The following is a 15,028-nucleotide window of genomic DNA, read 5'->3' on the forward strand; positions in this document are numbered from 1 at the left end:
CCACTCATGACCAATAGACAACACCAGAAGCGTCTTACCTTTCTCAGATGAAAGTAAATTTTGCATTTAATTTTTAAATCAAGGTCCCAGAGTCTGGAGGTAGAGTGGAGAGGCCACAATCCAAGATGCTTGAGTTCTAGTGTGAAGTTTCCACAATCAGTGATGGTTTCGGGAGCCATGTCACAGGGGCTGGCTGGCACTTTTCAGCCTGGGGGATAATCACAAGGCAGTGGCCCTAGTTGCAGTTGCCCACCTTTGCCCAACTTATCTCTGGCTACTTCATTAAAGCAGCAGAGATAACAGGCTTTAAAAACAGGCTTGTACATAGATGAACCAACCTTACTAGAGAGATATAGGAGCAGAACTGAACTTACTACAGAGATATGGGGCAGAACCGAGCTTACTACAGAGATATGGTAGCAGAACCGAGCTTACTACAGAGATATGGGAGCAGAACAGAGCTTACTACAGAGATATGGGAGCAGAACCAAGCTTACTACAGAGATATGGGAGCAGAACCAAGCTTACTACAGAGATATGGGAACAGAACGGAGCTTACTCCAGAGATATGGGAGCAGAACAGAGCTTACTATAGAGATATGGGAACAGAACGGAGCTTACTCCAGAGATATGGGAGCAGAACAGAGCTTACTATAGAGATATGGGAACAGAACGGAGCTTACTACAGAGATATGGGAACGTTCCAACCTAACTTTTCAGGTTTGCTTTGGGGCTCCTCAGTGATAAGTGTTTGATCATCTCCACTTTACTTTCTACAAAGCCACTACTGTTATTTGCCAGAGGGATATACAGCAGATGATGAGAATTGTGCATTAAAACATACATTTTAATGTAATCAATATAAGAAAATCAGAAACATGCCACCTCTAAAATAAGGGCGTGGGACCTTCAGTCAGGGAGAAACTCTAGTTTCTCCTGCAGTAAGAGAAACCTAATCAAATATTACAAAGGACCACTGTCATGGGGTGTGAAGTGTTGAACAAAATACAGCTCAAATAAAAGTCACCCAATCATGAAAAAGCTATCTTGAATGCGCATGAGTGCATGAGACAGATAGATATAGTCAAAAAATAGAGGCTGTTTGGGGAGTGAAACTGAATCCTATATACAACTCTACAGGAAAAAGGGTGTCAGACCCTCTGGATCAAAAGAAATAACAACATGTCACAATAGACAGGTTAGAGGTATAGGACCATTCCTTTCATCCTGTTTGGACAGTGGAACTAGATCCATACTCACCTCTAGAGGCAAATAAAGACAATGGGTCGATTTTAAGGATAACAGTTCTCAAGAACATAAAATCACAGTCATGTGGGAAAATATATAATTTGGAACATTGTTGTAGCCTAGGTACGTGCTTCGACTGGGGAGTGGTCTCTTTTTCGCCGCGAACAGACTAGAGACAGAAACCAATGTACGTTCAACAGGTCTTCTTTATTTGCCGTCCTCCCGACGACCACAGCAGCACGACAGCTTCCGTACACACAGGCCCGGGTACCTTTCACTTCCTTCTCTTTCCTCAAATTGACATCCCTCACGGCTCTTTCGCTGTGGCTGCCCTAGGCCTACCAGCACAGTGATTCACCTGTCCGAGTCCGTCCGTCTGGTACCCCCGGGCTTCCTCTGTCCTGCGGCTCTCTTGTCAGGGCCACCCCCCTGACTGTTTCTCCTTCCAGTCCTTCCTGGAGTTCTTCCTCTCTCAGTCTCTTCCTCCTTCAGTCTCCTTCTCTGCTGAACTCCTCCTCCTTGACTGGCTCCATTCTGGAACTCTCTCTCCCTATTTAATCCCCTCGCTGGGAATTTCCCTCTCGAGTCCCTGTAACTCCGCCCACCATGACTATGCGGTTTCCTAGCCTTAAGCTGCTGTTAAGCCCCTTTCTCACAGCTCCCTGCCTCCATCTTGTGGCCAAACTTTAGTACTGCACTGTCTCCTTTTTCTGCTGTTCTTTATCTCCCCCTAGTGGCCAAAACCCAGTCCTTTACCATCGTTTCCCTTTTTCTAGCTGTCTCCCGACATATATACACCAGTCTGCGTCAAGTACATTTACGGTACATCTTGCATTCACCTTCCTGCTGAAGACAGGTCCATAGGTCTGTCCACTTCCCTACATTGTCACCAGTCCAGTGGTATACCTTCACAGGGGAGTATGTCTTTCTTCCAGGTTGCATCCTCCAGAGGAAAGAAGGAATGGACAATAAACCTGTCAGTCCCTATGGGGCTAGTTGTAAGCTAATCCCAATACTCCCGCCCAGACAAGGGCAGTCCACAGTTACCCCTAGGCTAAAAGGCCCTACACTCTTAATTGTAGTTGTGTCCCAACGCGTTTCATCCACGCAAACTCATCAGGGGACTAGCTTGTATTAGTAGAATAAAGTGCTAAGTGCTAGTAAGACATGTCGATCCCTCCACTCTATGTCCTATTCTGCAGAGTCAAGCAAGGATCAGGGCTAATTAAATATAGTGTGGTAGTTGTCAGACACTCAGACACATACCATTTCCAGTTCGGACCCCCAAACCAGTGACGTAATCCATCAACTCCATTCAATGTAATAACAATGTCGGCATGTGTGGCAATCCTGGAATAGCAAATGCTTCCGGCTGCTGAAGGTCACCCCAATATGATTTCCAGGCTATTGGCCCACAAACTTACCACCCGTTATGTGACCATTTCCCTATGTCAGCGTATTTGCCATACCATTTCTATGTTGATATCATTAAAATATATACGGTACTTCTTTTTGGTTTCGTCACGTCTGCACAACCACAAAACTTTGCATATCGATCCTGATATGCTGAAATTCGTACATACTGAAAAAATAATAGGTCCCAAAGGTCCAGTAGTTGATAACCCCATTTAGAGGTGACTTTAGAGCCAATAACTGAGGTCTATCTTTTATAGGATGAGTCCAGTGTGTGTAAGGACTAATTTACTACAAAGACTATGATGTTATATGATGTTATTAAAAGTGGATGTACACATATTTTGCATGCTCTACATGTAATCAAGTCTAGCTTTACTCCAGTTTCTGAAATCTCTCATACAGGAAAGATGTATATCTTTGTACCGTGTTAGCCAGTAGATAGAAAAATATTCAGGATTGAGAGTCCTCAGTAGCTGATACCTTTTAATGGCTAACTGAAAAGATGGTAACACATTACAAGCTTTCGAGACTACTCAGGTCACTTCATCAGGCTAGACTAATACAAAATCTGAAGTCACATATTTATGCACAATACAGCCTAGAAATAATGCAATAGATAAGACAAGTGACGTGAAGCAGAACTATCAATATGGGAGATGGAGAAACATAAATATAAACATTGGACCAGTTCATAGATAAGGAGTCCGGATGTTTTATGGTCCTCTGATTGGGGTCTAGTTCTGTGTTGTGATGCCCCCACAAGGTTTTAAAAGGAAATTCCTTAATTGATGTAAAAAGACATAAATCCATGCGACACATTCATTCCAGCACTGAGAGTGTCAAAGGTCATCATAAATTTGTACTCCCAAACTCGTCTCTCTCTCTGAGAATTGAAGTTACCTTTCAAAACCAGTAATTTCATATCCACATTGCTGTGATCAGGGATACAGAACAATACTACAACAAACTACGGACCTTTCTGGTTCATAACAAGGAAAAGAAACTACACAGACTGCGTCACCATTCAGGACTCTATACAAACAGATACAAAACAAATCCTAAACCTGACAACTTGGACAACCACTCCATTCCAGACACAAAAGCATCTAACTGTGTCATCAATCTCTCAGATTATAAACCCAACAAAGTGGATCTGGCCATGCTTTCTAGAGGACTCTCATTTTGTCCCACTAAGGCCCTAGATAAAACTGAACTCTGCAGTGATATGGAACAGTATTTCAAGAGACTGCGCCTGAGGGAATATTTCAGTGATACAGAAGATTCAGAAAACACTCAGACCGAAGGAAAAGGGATCGTAACAACTAGGAAAAGGTCAGACTGGACACCCCTACCTGGACGCAACCCTCATTTGGATAAATATATTGACTCCTTCAGACATTTGATAAAATCCACAATCATAGACACTAACAGGAGACAAGCATCCAACATCAGTGCCCAGGAAAGAAAGGCCATGCAGTCTTTAAAAGCCAACAAAGAAATCATCATTAAACCTGCTGACAAGGGAGGTGCAATAGTCATGATGAATACGTCCGACTACATGAAGGAAGCAAACAGGCAACTTATGGAGACACGCTACTATAGAAAATTGGAGTCGGATCCTACACAGGACTATTACAAGGAACTAAACAAGTTGGTTTCTTGTCTGCCTGACCAGTCCATAAGAGCTGGCGATGACCTGATACCAGAGACTCCAAGAATAGGGACATTCTACATGCTTCCCAAAATCCACAAATCTGGAAATCCAGGAAGACCAATTATTTCATGTGTGGGCACCCTCACTGAGCAGGTATCTGGATGGGTAGAGGGTATTCTTAACCACTGGTGAAGGATACATCCAGCTACATTCAGGACACAACTGACCTATTGAATAAACTAGCAGCAATAGGTCCTCTACCAGAAGGAACCATCCTGGCCACCATGGATGTGGAATCTTTGTACTCTAATATCCCACACCAAGATGGTTTAAATGCCTGCAAATTCTTCATGGAAAACACAGGGACTGATGCTGATGCTGTGGTGAAACTTATAAAATTCATCCTCACCCACAATTACTTTGAATTTGACAACAGGATCTATCTACAGGAGACTGGCACAGCTATGGGAAGTAAAATGGCTCCACAGTATGCAAATATTTTCATGGCCAAGCTTGAAAGCGACTTTTTGTCCTCATGCCCCTTCAGGCCCCTGGCCTACTAACGCTTCATTGATGATATTTTAATCATTTGGACGGAGTCTGAGCAACAGCTAAAGACATTCCACGAACAGTTTAATCAATTTCATCCCACCATCAATTTAACAATCAAACTAAAAACAATGAAATAGAGACATCCCTGTATCAGAAGCCAATCGACCGTCCAACATACCTTAAATGGGACAGTTTCCATCCAAAACACATAAAGAACTCTATTATCTATAGCCAAGCCATCAGATACAATCGTATATGTTCCAACCCCATGGATAGAGACAAACACCTTGGTCGCCTCAAAAAGACCTTTTTGAATCAGGGTTACCATCCAAGAACAATTGAAAACCAAATTACAAGAGCCACCAGATTGTCAAGGAATCACCTGCTACATTACAAAGCTAAAGAAGAAAATAACCGAGTGCCTCTAGTAGTCACCTACAACCCAAATCTGGAGGTGCTAAGGGGAGCTGCACGGAAATTACAACCTTTACTACAAAAAGATGCCCGATTAAAATCCATTTTTACAGACCCCCCACTGCTGTGTTTTAGGCAACCCCCAAATTTAAGAAGCATCATTGTCAGAAGCTCCCTGTCCTCTCCAACAGCTACAGGAACCTTTCCTTGCAACCAGAAAAAATGTAAAACCTGTCCATTTATAATGACCACGGACAAGATAAAGATCCCCAACTCACATCAGGACTACAAGATCCCAGGTACTTTCACCTGCATTACATCTAATGTGGTGTACTTAATTATTTGTACTAAACGTCCAACTGGGGGTCTGTATGTGGGGGAGACAGGGCAAAAGCTTAGGACAAGGATGAATGCTCATCGTCACACAATAAGAGAAAAAAGAATGGATCTACCTGTGGCAAAACATTTCTGTATCCCTGATCACAGCTCCGTGGATATGAAATTACTGGTATTGAAAGGTAACTTCAATTCTCAGAGAGAGAGACAAGTTTGGGAGTACAAATTTATGACGACCTTTGACACTCTCAGTGCTGGAATGAATGTGTCGCATGGATTTATGTCTTTTTACATCAATTAAGGAATTTCCTTTTAAAACCTTGTGGGGGCATCACAACACAGAACTAGACCCCAATCAGAGGACCATAAAACATCCGGACTCCTTATCTATGAACTGGTCCAATGTTTATATTTATGTTTCTCCCTCTCCCATATTGATAGTTCTGCTTCAAGTCACTTGTCTTATCTATTGCATTTTTTCTAGGCTGTATTGTGCATAAATATGTGACTTCAGATTTTGTATTAGTCTAGCCTGATGAAGAGACCTGAGTAGTCTCGAAAGCTTGCAATGTGTTACCATCTTTTCAGTTAGCCATTAAAAGGTATCAACTACTGAGGACTCTCAATCCTGAATATTTTTGAAATCTCTCATCAAATTCTAGGTGATTGTCTGCACAGATCCGGTGCTGTCATATGTCCTGACTACATACAATGGATCCCTTTAAACATTTTGGATGGAAGCTAATAGACAGATATTTGTCAATCAAATCCAGGTAGATGCTGCCCAGGAAAATAAAATGTTGAGATGCACATGATCAGATCATATTTCTACCCTTTACTGAGCAGTCTCACTATAGAACGGAATGCTCCCCAATGTTTTGATACAAGACGTAATAAGTCATTAATATGTTTTATGTTTCCCTAAAAAGCTGTCTTGGCATTCTCTGCAAAGGAAAATGTTCCCCCTTTAAACACTAGTCAGAAGTCTCTCACCTAGCCCCAATTAGATATGTGCTTTGCACTGAAGATGGGCAACACCCCAAAACATGTGAAAATAGAGTTTCTGGTTTGGATTCTTCCCCTAAGTCAAGTGGCAGGGCTCGTTAAAGGGTTGACATTGACTTTTAGGATTGCTATATCCAATGAGAGGCACCAGAGATCATGTCATCTTCCTTCTCAAGAGGTTATTTGCATATCAAAAATGAACTAAAATTGGAATCTGCTCAATCTCATATGATCTAAATGGAAATGTCTTTCTACTTTCCAAGGATTAAAACCTGAAGCTTTACTTTGTTTTATCTTTTTATTGGTTGTGAACTGCCACAATGTTGTGAATTACAATAAGGTAGCAGAGTAAGAGAAGATGACAATCAGAAGTTAGAAAATATTCAGTTGGCGGCAACAGTGCTGGAGATCCAGGAGTTGTAGTTGCAGACCTTGGTGTAGACACCAGGATAGTTCCTTTGGGCACAGCCGTATCCCCAGGAGACAATACCCTGGAGCTGTCCATTGCAGACCACGGGTCCACCAGAGTCACCCTGAGAAGAAGGAAAGGCAAATTATAAATGGTTTTTCGTGGAACTCCAGTGTTAGTCAATATCATGAATCAATATGAAGAGATGAAACCAATAAGGAGAAGAAAAAGGCTCTGCCAGAAACCTTTGGTGTTATCTTATATCACCTAGGAATAAAGGATCAGACACGTATAACAATCCATGAGCCTGACATCTGCCATTGTGGGCAGACTGGGATACTTTAAACAGACTAGATTTCAATGGTTTGACCAATAATGGTGGATTCAGCCAATGTTCATCTAATGTATAGAACTATAGTAATGGCTCCCATCCTAGAGTCACAGATCTGAAATGTATGAGATTATAACGCCACATTACCTGGCAGGAATCCTTGCCTCCTTCCAAGTATCCAACACAGATCATGTTGCTGGTGATTTCTCCTGGATAGGCGTTGCTACACTGGGCGGCAGTCAGGACGGGGGCATCCACGCACTGGAGGAGGTTGGGCATGTTGGCTACAAGTAAATTAACAATAAATATTATAATATTGAATGTAGACACCCAAAATGTGTAACTCTATCAAAATAAAAACGTGGAATCAACAAACATCACGGCGTTTGCATGTGTTCTCTTGCAGATCCTTATTAAAGCATGGTGCTACCTCTAACAATACCTTCTACTTTCTAGGAATATTGACCTCAGACTGTTTTCTGACTACGCCTTTGTCTCACCCCTCTGTCTATGACGTACTCTATTGGAATTTAGATCTCAGACTTCTTCACTACCTCGCCTTACGACTAATCTGTGAATAGTGACTAGCGTCACATCAATATTGGCTCTGCCAACAAGGAGTTAATGACTTCTAAGAGATGTGGAAAGATTATATAACATATTATGAAACATACATAATTATATAAATATAATTTTTGTTAAGGCGCTTAATGTTTTATGTCAACGAATAAATGAATTAGTTAAAATTTGCAAGGTATCTTGATGTACATGGTGCACCTTCTAATGCACTTGTTGGAGCATTTTACAAAAGGTAAAGTTTAAAAAACCTACAAACGCAGAATATTAACAGATTGAAAAAATGCTACACTAACTGGTTTTAATTATTTATTGTAATATTGGGATATATTCCCTTTAATTGCACTCAAAGGTATGTCCCTGAGCAGCCTCCACCCCTGAACAGCTTCCACCCCTGAGTAGCCTCCACTCCTGAACAGCTTCCACCCCTGAGTAACCTCCACCCCTGAACAGCTTCCACCCCTGAGCAGCCTCCACTCCTGAGAAAACTCCAGTTTATAACATATTAGTAATTACTGCACAATTTCACCTTCTGTTACTGTGATAACAATACTACTTCTGTGCTCTATTTCTTGACTTACTTCCATTGCTGAGGGTGAAAAAAATGTTACTGAGATTCTTTCAACTCAAAAGCCCCACCCCTGAGGAAACTTCAACTATGATATGTCGCTAACACCTACACATTTTTCTTGCCTTTAAAACAATACTACTAGCAATACATATAGCACATTATGTATTTTGTGACGTACTTCCACTGCTGAGGGTGTTGCCCCATCCGGAGATCAGACAGCTGGTGCCGGCAGAAGGGCAGCCACTGGGCAAACCAATAGCCTTGACGTAGGAGTTGAGGGTGGCAACAGACGCCAGCTTGATCAACATGATGTCATTGTCCAGGGTATAGGAGCTGTAGCTTCCATGTCTGATGACTTTGGCAGAGTTGATGAACTGCTCGGTACCTTCACTGACAGCGATGTTGTGCTCTCCCAGTCTGACCTGTAAGCTCCTGCAAAAGTATATATATAGATAAAATTACCAAGAATGTAAAATAACATGTTGTGTGTTAAGAATTTCTATATTGCAAAATTCAGTTCAGTTAATTTACTGCGGAGATCATTGAACATATCCTTGCCCTAGAGACCAGCTCCCAATCTCCTGGCATAGCTTTAATACAATATACACTATACGTGCTCTGCTCATACTGTTATTTTATGAAAGGGGGTGGTGTCAATACCACAATTACTTCATAATAAAGAATAGTAAATAATAAAGGTCAAAATGAAGTTTTGGTTGAAATTCCATTAACTTACGACTTGTAGCAGTGAGCAGCGGAGACCACCCACAGGTTGTTGATCAGGGATCCACCACAGAAGTGGTAGCCGGAATACAGGGACACCTGCCAGGGGACGGAGTTCTTGGTGCAGGTGTAACCTCCTACAATCTTGTCATCATCTTCAAAAGCAGCTGAGAACATTACAAATAAACAGGTTCACATAGGTGTCTCATGAATAAAACATATTTAAATAGTTGACATTATGATCAAAAGCAGGAAAAATCCTCATAAGGATCGATGCAGAAAAAAAATGTTGGAGAATGAATAATGGTCTTCAGAAGGAAGCAGAGGACTCACCGGCTGCTCCGAGGAGCACACAGATCAGGAGGAGTTTCATGATGGATCCAGAAAGAATATGGACTTAGCACAATCCACACATATTTATACCAAAAAATTATCACCCCTCTACCCCTCCTCAGCCTAGAGAAAGTTAATTATTATTCATATAGCCTAAAATATACATGGTAATCTATGGATGAAGGTCATTTATATGGAAATGTTCTTCTGAAGGTTTATTTAGCTATAACCATAGTTTCATAGTATTTATAGTTGAAAGTAGACATACAGTGGGGCAAAAAAGTATTTAGTCAGTCAGCAATAGTGCAAGTTCCACCACTTAAAAAGATGAGAGGCGTCTGTAATTTACATCATAGGTAGACCTCAACTATGGGAGACAAACTGAGAAAAAAAAATCCAGAAAATCACATTGTCTGTTTTTTTTTCATTTTATTTGCATATTATGGTGGAAAATAAGTATTTGGTCAGAAACAAGCAATCAAGATTTCTGGCTCTCACAGACCTGTAACTTCTTCTTTAAGAGTCTCCTCTTTCCTCCACTCATTACCTGTAGTAATGGCACCTGTTTAAACTTGTTATCAGTATAAAAAGACACCTGTGCACACCCTCAAACAGTCTGACTCCAAACTCCACTATGGTGAAGACCAAAGAGCTGTCATAGGACACCAGAAACAAAATTGTAGCCCTGCACCAGGCTGGGAAGACTGAATCTGCAATAGCCAACCAGCTTGGAGTGAAGAAATCAACTGTGGGAGCAATAATTAGAAAATGGAAGACATACAAGACCACTGATAATCTCCCTCGATCTGGTGCTCCACGCAAAATCCCACCCCGTGGGGTCAGAATGATCACAAGAACGGTGAGCAAAAATCCCAGAACCACGCCGGGGGACCTAGTGAATGAACTGCAGAGAGTTGGGACCAATGTAACAAGGCCTACCATAAGTAACACACTACGCCACCATGGACTCAGATCCTGCAGTGCCAGACGTGTCCCACTGCTTAAGCCTGTACATGTCCGGGCCCGTCTGAAGTTTGCTAGAGAGCATTTGGATGATCCAGAGGAGTTTTGGGAGAATGTCCTATGGTCTGATGAAACCAAACTGGAACTGTTTGGTAGAAACACAACTTGTCGTGTTTGGAGGAAAAAGAATACTGAGTTGCATCCATCAAACACCATACCTACTGTAAAGCATGGTGGTGGAAACATCATGCTTTGGGGCTGTTTCTCTGCAAAGGGGCCAGGACGACTGATCCGGGTACATGAAAGAATGAATGGGGCCATGTATCGTGAGATTTTGAGTGCAAACCTCCTTCCATCAGCAAGGGCATTGAATATGAAACGTGGCTGGGTCTTTCAACATGACAATGATCCAAAGCACACCGCCAGGGCAACGAAGGAGTGGCTTCGTAAGAAGCATTTCAAGGTCCTGGAGTGGCCTAGCCAGTCTCCAGATCTCAACCCTATAGAAAACCTTTGGAGGGAGTTGAAAGTCCGTGTTGCCAAGCGAAAAGCCAAAAACATCACTGCTTTAGAGGAGATCTGCATGGAGGAATGGGCAAACATACCAACAACAGTGTGTGGCAACCTTGTGAAGACTTACAGAAAACGTTTGACCTCTGTCATTGCCAACAAAGGATATATCACAAAGTATTGAGATGAAATTTTGTTTCTGACCAAATACTTATTTTCCACCATAATATGCAAATAAAATGAAAAAAAAACAGACAATGTGATTTTCTGGATTTTTTTTTCTCAGTTTGTCTCCCATAGTTGAGGTCTACCTATGATGTAAATTACAGACGCCTCTCATCTTTTTAAGTGGTGGAACTTGCACTATTGCTGACTGACTAAATACTTTTTTGCCCCACTGTATGTCCATTTAGCGTAACATGTTGATCTAGAGGTAGGCATAAAAAGCCTAAGGCAGATGTTGATTGACTAATATTAGAGGGACAACTCCTTCTTGACTCTACATATGGCAATCACACGAATTCCCATGATCAGTGCCCCATCACAGAATGTAGTGCTCATAACCTATAATGTTATATATAACTACAAGTTTAATTACCTGTCTTGTTATTGCAGACAAAAGAACGGAGAGGTTTCAATACTGACATAATAACACTGCTTATATTTAGGTATGCATGTTGTAAAAATGGCTCCTATAATAAATCAAACTCTACATATCTAGCAGGTATCAATCATAGTACATAGTATTGAAAATTTCTAGTGCCCTTTATCAAAATACCAATATTGCACAAAGCCCCTTAACTAGATGTAATAATCCGTTTGCAGATATCCGATTGCACATTGTCCCGTATCCAAACATGTGATTAGATATGAGCGAATCTTTCAAGATTTGATTCTCTTTAATTCGCCGAACGTTTAGACGTTCAACGAACGGTTCGATGAACGTACTCAAAACCTCGGATTCAATAGGAGGCCAAACCAAACATGTATACAACTAGAGATGAGCGAACCTTTCAAGATATTGGTAGATAAATGTAAGGAAAGTAACACACGTAGCTGAGTGAAACTAAGTGCAGTCCTGCCTGTCTGTGAGCCCTACTTACACAGGCAACCCACCAGATGGAGACCAAACTTACAGTCTCCACAGTTCAAAAAATATTTGTCACACACCACTAAAGGGGCATCAATTTCCACAGAGTAGAAACAGTATAATAGGCCTCTGATACACCTTCCATCACAGGCACCAGACATAACTTGATGTCTCCACATTTCAAAAAAATTTTGTAACATCAGCAGCAGTAGCAACAGCAGGCACAGAAGACACTACAAAGATGGCACAGACTGCAAACTTGCGAGATCAATGTATGACACTAAAAACAACACCATCACCTACTATGCCCAGTCTGTGACTGAGATTCAAAAGTCATTGGAGATCCATGATGTAATATCTCATCCTATCCAAAGACCACTTACAACACCTGTTACTGGACGGCCTACTCGACTCCCTTTCTTTGGTAGCCAAGGCTCAGAAAGAGCATGTGCTCCAGTGAATGGCAAGCGCTGCATCAAGTAGCTTTTCCTCATCTACCTTCAGTTTAACATCTCACACAGCACAATCCTGAGGCGTGATACCCCAATCATCCTTGTTTCCCTTCGCGTCAAATATTTCCAAACTCCCAACTGACTGTGGGGAACCTTCTGCATGCCCATTCTGAAGAGCTGGTCACACATTGTATTTCATGGGCATCAGAAATCTGCTCCTAAGAATTACGGGATCCAGAGGAGGAAAGCATCTGCACCGATGCCCATTCTTGAGACCAGCCTGTGCACCAGCAGAACAGAGTACAAGTCTGGAAACAGGAAAAGGCAAGATTAGAAAAAGGATCTGACCTGGCAACTCAATAGTTGCACACAGACTGAAAGAGGATGCTGTTCAGGCACCTTTTCGTTGGTGGAAGTGCATTAAGTACCAAGTGCCTCCTAGCAGTAGGCTGGGGACACATTAGGAATGCATGCACTGTCTGTAAGTATCAGAAAAAGCAGGAACAGCCGACATAAGCATATAGCCAGGTAGTATGCATCCAGCAAGCATAGGGCATGGAGCTGGACCTGGATTGGTGAGTAAGTTTGTGTAACTATCTGGTGGAGGATGGGAAACCATGCAGTGATTCCGGCAGGGATCTTACACATGACTTGTTCATTTTGATTAAAGTTATTTGGTCTACACTTTCAGGGGATAGCCAGATAAGCTTATTTGTCAGGACACTATCAGCAGTGCTGAAGACACGTTCTGAGAGAACACTGGCAGCCGGGCATGACAAAACCTCCAAGGTGTGACAGGCGAACTCGGGCAACTGTTCCATTTTTGAAAATCAAAATGCAAAAGGGTCCAAACACCCCTTGATGGCATTGATTTTGACCTTCAGATACTCCTGCACCATCCTCTCCAGTCGTTCACAACATGTCAGACTCTGTTCTGCAGGTACACGGACTGAGCTAAAAAATTATTTGAACTGACTTTCAGAAATTTCTTATCCCATTCACATTGCTGCTGCTTCTGCTGCTGCTATTTTTATTGTGATGACTCCTTGATGTTCCCAGGGTTGGACATCTGCAACTGGGATGCAGACTGTGTGCCTGACTGCTGTCTTGGGGAAAACCACTCTTAAGATTGTCTAGAAGTGTTTTCCAATATACTCTAGCATGCACGCACACATTTCCAGGGAGGAAGCATCTGGATAAAATTACTCTTGTACAGTGGATCTAATAGAGTGGCAACCCAGTAGTCATCACTATTTCTAAACCTAAGAATACGGGCACCATATTGAAGATAGTGCAGCAACAAGGCACTCATGTGTCGGGCGCGTCCATGAATTCCAAGTGCATGGTGTGCTGGTGGCGGGCTAACACTCAAAGTTGCTGCTCCTCTCACCAACGAAGAACAACAGAGAGAAGATCATTATCCTCTTTATTTCCTGACTGTTGTCCGTCCATCACCTTGTATTCCTTCATTTGAACTCGGCTCCTGCACCTTCACTAACAGCTTGTCAGCTACCATCAGCCTTCTCGATCTCAGAAAATAACCCGCCCATGGCACCGACCTGTGCGACGACAGTAAGGAAATGTGAGATACTGTTATCCCTTCCGCACCCTCCATTGCTTCCACCTCTTCCTCTGGGACCACCACTTCCTCACACAGACTATTCAAAGTGTGCTCCAGCATGTAGATTACCGGAATAGTGATGATGGTGATGGCATCATCAGCGCTAATCATTTTAGTAGCCGTTCCAAACTGTGCAGAAGGGTGCAGAAGTCCTTCATCTGTGCCCACTCCGTAAGTGAGATTTGCATCACGTCAGAATTGCATTGGCATTGGCCCAGTCTAGGCAAAAAGACATACTGTAACAGGGCTCGCCACTGCTGCCCCTGTCATTGCAAGAGGTGCAGAGTGGAATTCCACCTAGTTGGAAAATCACAATCCAAATGGTTAACCAGTAGGCCAAATGAACTTGTAGCGTTGCAAGTCGATGACCTGCTGGGTGCAATAGTCGGAAGGGAGCACACAGCGATTGTGCTTTCTTCAGCAGTGCATCCAGGCCGGAATAGTGGCAGAGAAATTGCTGCTCCATCCTTTTGAGGACGTGAGTCTTGCAAGGCATGTGTGTGAGGTTGCCCCAGTGTAGTGCTACCTCTAGGTTTGCACCATTATCGCACATGGCTTTATCTGACTCCAGATAGATTGCTGTCCACAACTCTTGAGCTGTGTGACTGTGACCCCCGTCGCATATAAATTAGAAAACTACCTGATTGCGGTGATCCATGGCTGTGCAGTACGGAGGTGGGGGGATTCTATCTGCACTGTTGGAACATGTGTCAGACTAAGAGAAAAGTTGAGGGCACTTGGAGACCACAGAATAAGGGGAGGAGCCATAAGCAGTGGAGAAACTGTTAGGTACAGAGGATTTTTCTGCAAGCCTTGGGGGATCA

At 42.5% G+C, this 15,028-nt stretch overlaps 2 protein-coding genes across 2 annotated transcripts in view; one reads left to right on the plus strand and one right to left on the minus strand.

Annotated features, from left to right (window-relative positions):
* LOC141056285 (trypsin-like) overlaps positions 1–15,028 on the plus strand; it is a 390,181-nt gene that overhangs the window by 345,005 nt on the left and 30,148 nt on the right. The window lies entirely within an intron of this gene.
* Positions 7,009–9,412, minus strand: LOC141056284 (trypsin-like). Its single transcript, XM_073553026.1, has 4 exons — positions 9,249–9,412; positions 8,691–8,944; positions 7,513–7,649; positions 7,009–7,158 (listed from the first exon to the last, which is right to left on the minus strand). The coding sequence occupies exons 1-4, from the start codon at positions 9,410–9,412 to the stop codon at positions 7,009–7,011; spliced, it is 705 nt and encodes a 234-aa protein (XP_073409127.1).

This window comes from Dendrobates tinctorius, unplaced genomic scaffold (assembly GCF_039654945.1).
Source record: "Dendrobates tinctorius isolate UK_male_01 unplaced genomic scaffold, ASM3965494v1 ptg000196l, whole genome shotgun sequence".
Taxonomy (NCBI): domain Eukaryota; kingdom Metazoa; phylum Chordata; class Amphibia; order Anura; family Dendrobatidae; genus Dendrobates; species Dendrobates tinctorius.

Bases quoted from the DNA above. Each gene is read 5' to 3' on its own strand.
- LOC141056284 (XM_073553026.1), bottom strand. From the start codon at position 9,412: ATGTTCTCAGCTGCTTTTGAAGATGATGACAAGATTGTAGGAGGTTAC. The intron at 8,945-9,248 runs GTAAGTTAATGG...ATACTTTTGCAG, and splicing joins GCTGCTCACTGCTACAAGTC to GAGCTTACAGGTCAGACTGG. The intron at 7,650-8,690 runs GTACGTCACAAA...ATTTACTTGTAG, and splicing joins CAACACCCTCAGCAGTGGAA to CCAACATGCCCAACCTCCTC.